Here is a 6,816-nt window from a genome sequence, read left to right as displayed (position 1 = left end):
GAATTCCACTAAAGGCGAATTCTCATCCCAATTTTCCTTAAAATCAATGGCACAGGCACGAAGCATATCTTCAAGAATATGAATTACCCTTTTAGTCCGTCCGTCCGTTTGAGGGTGGAAAGTAGTACTAAACCGCAATTTGGTTCCCAATGCCTCTTGCAAACCTCGCCAACAATTTGACGTGAATTTTGAGTCTCTATCTCAAGTAATGGTGACTGGAACACCATGAAGTCGTATAATATGTCTAACATACAATTCTGCATACCTTTCCATTGGGTAGTTCACTTTGATCGCGATGCAATGAGCTGACTTTGTCGGTCGATCAACCACCGCCTAGATAGAGTCATATCCACTTGACGTTAGGGGGAGTCCCCGCATAAAATCTATAGTAATGTATTCCCATTTCCATTCGAGGATTTCCGGTGGCTTTAAAAGTCCCACAGGTTTTCGGTATTCCGCCTTAACCTTGTCGACATGTCGACATCTTGCCACATATTGGGCTACATCTCTTTATATTCCATTCTACCAGTAGTTTTGTCGAATGTTTCGATACATTTTTGTACCTCTAGGATGAATACTGTACTTTCTTCCGTGAGCTTCATTCAGGATTTCCCCTCTCAATTCTTTATTGTCCGGCACATAAATACGTCCACGAAAACGAACAATTTCATCCTCCGACAAACTAAAATCAGTCCGTTTTCCTCGCAGTGCTTCATTTCGAATCCTCTTAATTTCTTCATCTGTCTGCTGCAAGGTTCTAACCTTTTATACCACTTCAGGTTCAATCCTAAGCATCGCCGAATACCGAGTTACTTCATCCATTTCCAATTTAAACTCTGAATTTGGAATTTCTTCAAGTAAATTCCACGCTCGCAATTGTAATCTTGTTACTGACGCTGACTTTCGACTTAAGGCGTCTGCTACCCTATTGGCCTTTTCGGGGTGATACAGTATATCACAATTGTAATCCTTCAGCAACTCCAACCATCTTCGTTGCCTCATATTCAATTCCTTTTGAGAGAACAAGTACTTGAGGCTCTTGTGATCCGAGTAGATTTCAAAATTTTCCCCATATAAATAATGTCTCTGAATTTTCGGTGCGAATATTATCGCCGCTAATTCCAAGTCATGGGTGGGATAATTCAACTCATATGGTTTTAATTGTCTAGATGCATACGCGACAACTTTTCCATGCCGCATCAAGACACACCCAAGACCTTTATGTGAGGCATCACTATACATCACAAATCCTCCAACTTTAGATGGTATAGTTAACACGGGCGCCGTCGTCAATTTCCTTTTCGGTTCCTGAAAACTTTGCTCGCATTCCGTATTCCACTCAAATTTCACATTCTTCCTAGTCTACTGAGTCAAAGGACCGGTAATTATCGAGAATCCTTCCATAAATCTTTGGTAATAACCTGCCAGTCCCAAGAAACTACGAATCTCAATTACCGTAGTCGGCCTTAGCCAATTAAGGATCGCTTCTATTTTAGCCGGATCTATCGACACTCCTTCTCCAGTGACGACATGTCCCAGGAAAACCACTTGATCCAGCCAAAACTCATACTTGCTAAATTTGGCATACAATTGATAATCTCTCAAGGTTTGCAACACTAACCTCAAATGCTGCTCATGCTCCTCTTTTTCCTTGGAATAGACCAATATATCATCAATAAACACAATTACAAACTTATCCAAGATGGTTTAAATATTCGATTCATCAAATCCATAAAGGCAACTGAAGCATTAGTACCAAAGGGCATTACTAAAAACTCATAGTGACCATACCTCGTTCAAAATGCCGTCTTTGGAATATCCTCCCTCTTAACTTGTAACTGGTGATATCCCGAACGAAGATGAATCTTCGAAAATACAGACGCTCCACGAAGTTGATCGAACAGATCATCAATCCTCGGAAGCGGATACTTATTTTTAATTGTCACCTTATTCAACTGCTGGTAGTCAATACATAATCTTAGTGATCCATCTTTCTTCTTTACAAATAGTACCGGCACACCCTAAGGCGATGTACTAGGTCTTTTGAATCCTTGATTCAGCAATTCCTGTAATTGTACCTTTAATTCTTTCAATTCCGCTAGAGCGATCCTATAAGGTGCCTTAGATATAGGCTTTATTCCTGGAGCTAGTTGTATTGCAAACTCTACTTATCGCTCCGGGGGTAATCCTGGTAATTTTTCAGGAAACACATCCGGAAACTCTCCGATTACACGTATCTCATCTAGTTTCTTTTCCGGCTTTTCCTTATCATTAACGACCGCCAAATATCCATAACATCCTTCACCTAACAGTTAACAAGCTTCGATTGCAGAAATAAATGCCCTTGTGGCACTTGTCCCATTTCCTCGAAATTCAAAGCTGAGTTCATTTAATGGATTAAAAGATATCAACTTTTCATGACAATCCAACGTAGCTCGATGTCTATTCAACTAGTCCATACCAATGATAATATCAAAATCGCACATAACCAACACCATCGGATCAACCATCTGTCTCCTCCCATCAATCTCAATCTCACAATTTCTACGGACTAAAGTCGATAACATACTCTCTTTCATCGGTGTCGAGACGATTAACGATACTTCTAACTGATTAGATTCTATTCCATGCAATCTCATGAATCGAGCAGATATAAAGGAGTGAGTGGCACTCGTATTGAATAAGGCATATGCTTTATGACCATGTATAGAGATGATACCTGAGATAACATTCTTGGAAGCCTTGGCCTCCTACCGCGTCATCACGTACACTTTTCCTTGGGTCGGTGGCCTCTGTGAATTCTATCTTCCTCCACCCATTAGTAGTCCTTGAGGCCTTTGAGGAGGAGTTAGCCGCATTTGCGGCCTATTTCGTGGGCAATCCCTCACCAAATGTCATGTTTGACCGTAGCCAAAGCACTTCCTCAATGTTGGACACAGAGCATAATTATGGAACTTGCCACACCAACGGTACGTCTCTCCGGAGTTTGGTCTCCTTTACGCAATCCGTACCCCACCTTGCTTGCCAAAATTCTCTCCAAAACGCCTCTTATTAGGGTTTAACTGAAATCGACTAGGCTGCATTGGCCTCTTCCCACAATTTTCATTACCCCGGATCACTGGAGGCATCGGCTCTATCTCCTCTCCAGCCATCTCCTGTTCCACATACTGTGCCTTGCTATAAATCTCTCGGTAGGTCATTGGCCCGAATGGCGCCAATTGCTTCCTTATCTCCGGCTTCAAGCCTTTCAAAAACTTCTTCGCCTTATCCTCAAGATGCTCAACCGGGCGAAGAGCAAACCTTGACAGTTCAGAAAACTTCGCCTCATATTCATCAACGGTTCTATCACCCCGCTTTAGTTCCACAAAGTCTATTAGCTTTCGGTCTTGAGTGCAACTCGAGAAATACTTCTCATAGAAAGCAGTGACAAAAATTTCCCAGACAATCTCTGTTCTTGCAGGGAATACCGTGTCCTCCATTGCCTGCCACCAATACATAGCATTCCTGTCCATCCGATACTCCGCCGGTGTCATCTTATGTACATCAGTACAATTCAATAGCCTGAACATCTTCTCCATTTCCTTGATCCACTGCTCCGCCTCTTCAGGCTTTCCAGTTCCCGTGAACTTGGAAGGTTTTAACTTCAAAAATTGTTCCACCAGTCCTTAGGTATGACGTTCACCCCCCATCGGCATTGACTACAGTCTATTGCTGCGCTTGCTGAACCATCAATGCTCCCACTTGGGTTAAAGCCGCCAAAATGCCATCTGCTGTTGGGTTAGTAAGGGCGCTTCTTGCTGATGGTACCTCTGTTCCACTCATTTTCGCGCTTTGCAAATAACTATTCCTTAATGAGTAACAAGTTCAACTTATCACTAACACAAGCTAAGTAACGCAATTGTTACTGAGACCTAATGTAATAGCTATAACAATCACATGCACAGTCTTCTTAGACTCTAAAGTTTTAACGCACCCGATCACTCCAAGTAAACCTATGCTTTGATAACATAACAGAGCAGTGGCGTTCCGTGCTCATCACGTATTCCAACGAATGAAATAATTAGTAATTATTAGAGTAAAACACGTAGTCGGATAAATAAAACACGGCACTTATTTATTACTGGTCAACAAAAATAGGGTTTGATTTAGTTACAACCTAGAAAACCTCATCGAGTGGCATCCAAAAAGTGGCCCGTCGCCCTACCCGGTACAAACAACAAAGAGACAACCGATCCCCAACAAAAACTCCCATATCACAACCTGACAACATCTCTAATCAACAAGGACTTTGGCCTGTGCCGTACTTCATCGGTCTACTACTCTATCGCGATGGGCCCTCTAGGGTGTCACATAGTCGAAGGGTAATGGGCTTACAAAACCAAGGCCATCCTCTAATCGGCCGTAGATCGTGACATATCTGTGAGGAACCTCCCCCATGTCCAAGCTTCCATCTATCCATAGGGTTACTATGACTCTGACAAACTCAAGTCCCGACAACCTCGAGATCTCAAAGGGTGTCATGCTCCAGCTCATACACGACTGCACCCCATAGGTAATAGTGGGTAGGCTAGCTATGTGTGGTCTGTTTGAGAAAAACCACAACAAGGAAAAAGTGAGAAACTCAGCAAGTAAATTTTTCTAAGCCATTGACTAATCTAACCAATGGATGAAATGAGAAACGAAACTTAAGGAACAGTTACACTCTATACTGCTAACGTCATCAACGGTAAGCATGTCCGCCATCTCATAATGTCATTTTATGCAATACGCAAATTTGTGATCATTGTACGTGAACGTTCAATATGGAAAATTAATTCAACTGTTTCATAAAAAAAAATATATATGTTGCCTCGTACCGCCTCGTAGGCCGACCCGCATCACACGGCAAGGCTACCTAGTCACACGGCGGGGTCCTCCCATACACTCTATGGGGTATATAATCGAACACTAAGCTCATTATCACGAACCTCACTGGTCCAAACGTGATACGTGCACAGTATTATTCAGGTTTTATGATAATGCACAAACATATGTAATCTATAACATGCTTCGATTATCCACATGTTAAGACCCATGATGCGTAATAGTGTTGCGGCACATGCCTTAACTATATATTTGCTCTTTCGAAACAACACAGGATTCAAGTCATTACCAAATAGCCTAAATCCTTAATGGATACTCGAGTCTCACTCTGAGGAATATAGTAATTGTATGGACCCTAACTAATTTCTCACTAGAAGCCAACCTGTCCGGGCTTTTCCTTACACAAAGTAGTTCAATCCTCAAGTTGCAATTTCTTTTTTTTTTATCAAGAAATTCATCCCACGTAGTCCTAAATTACTCCATCTTCTCTCACAAGTTATTGCTTAAAAACCACTCGGACCTACAACCTAATCATTTTATCCATCTAATCTTCAATTTCCACCAACTTCGCTCACTCACACACAATCTCTTTTCTCAGTTTTGGACTGAAAATTTTTACTACCATAATCCTCGATATATACCAACCGAACCTAAACCCACTCAACCGAAATAGTGCACAGCTCACCCAACACCTTTTTTTTTTCCTTCTTCATTTACACATGTAGATAAACAATGGAGCACCCATCGGACATCCAGTTGTTGCATACCCAAAATGGATTCGCCCACTATTCCCGACCATTCCATTCCGCCACATAAGCCAAACAATTAAAACCTCCATTCAACACTCATTTATCATAATTCGTACAAAAAATGAGCTCTATCAGTTCAATCTCTCGTGGACAAACCCCTTATTCGATTCCCATCCATTACCGCTGCACCACTACCTTACCGACATCCACAACCCGACCCTATATTTAGCATTCTCGCACTTCGTAGACCTCACCTCCACTATACCAGCGACATGCAGCCACAACCGGACCTTGATTAAGCATCCACCCGACACTCGACTCTTTGCTCGTTCTCGTCTCGCATTGCTAAGATTAGTGGATGAGTTAAAAAAATTACTTACGTGAGATTTCGTTTTTGGCTGCGTTGGGGTCGCCACAGGTGAGGAGTCTGCCGAATGCCCGGCGGATGGAGGAGCCGCAATCGGGAGGTGAAGTGTTGTCGCATTGGTGAAAAAGTCAAGAAGCACTGTAAGAAACCAGTAAAAAAAAGGTCTGCAAGCAAACTCAATTTGGGTCCGTGATCCCGATCTCTTTGCTGCAAGTGGACCAGGGAAATTTCTAGGTTTGTGGGCTGGTGTGAGGAAAACCGATGGTTAGCGAGTTGGGCTTTGGTGGCTTTGTTCTCCAGGAAAAAAAAAGGGCCAGCGGTCCAATTTTTTTTTTTTGGCCTAAGCTGGCGCCAAAGGTCTACAAAGCTAGTAGATGAAGGGATCTATCGGTCGGGCGGCTACTCTCGTGTGGACGTAGTGGCTGGCGGCGCAACACGGGTCGGGAGTTCTACACCAAAGACTTTTGCAGCCCACGTACACTTGGGCCAAACTTTCCATAATTCATCATTCGATCACCGTTCTCCACTCGGCCTGTTAGTTTCTTCGATAATTATGCTGAAATTTCTCGCTTCTCTTCGCATGAGTTGACTTTCCAATCCGTTTCGTCTGTTTCCTGTTTATTTAGAACTATTTACGGGGATGTTACAAACGCCCCCGAGAAAATTTTTTTGGGGCTCTATTTATACTGTGACTATGGTTTTTTCATTTAGATTGAGGATTTTCCTTACATGAGAGACTTGTGAGCCGTGTGCTTTTGTTTAGTCGATAAGACCAACTTCTGTAATCTGTACTCTCTTTGATTGTACTTTTCATTCGCTCCAAAACCCGCGGGTACT

The 6,816-nt window shown here is 42.5% G+C and overlaps 1 protein-coding gene across 1 annotated transcript; it reads right to left on the bottom strand.

Annotated features, from left to right (window-relative positions):
• Nucleotides 1-2,996: 2,996 nt before the first annotated feature.
• Nucleotides 2,997-3,822, bottom strand: LOC115741990. The gene is made up of 2 exons (XM_030676056.2): nucleotides 3,727-3,822; nucleotides 2,997-3,641 (listed from the first exon to the last, which is right to left on the bottom strand). Exons 1-2 carry the CDS (start codon nucleotides 3,820-3,822, stop codon nucleotides 2,997-2,999), a joined length of 741 nt encoding a protein of 246 aa, XP_030531916.2.
• Nucleotides 3,823-6,816: the final 2,994 nt, after the last annotated feature.

This window comes from Rhodamnia argentea, chromosome 10, assembly GCF_020921035.1.
Source record: "Rhodamnia argentea isolate NSW1041297 chromosome 10, ASM2092103v1, whole genome shotgun sequence".
Lineage (NCBI taxonomy): Eukaryota > Viridiplantae > Streptophyta > Magnoliopsida > Myrtales > Myrtaceae > Rhodamnia > Rhodamnia argentea.
The sequence above is the reverse complement of the archived record's forward strand: the minus strand, read 5'-3'. Positions and strand labels throughout refer to the sequence as shown.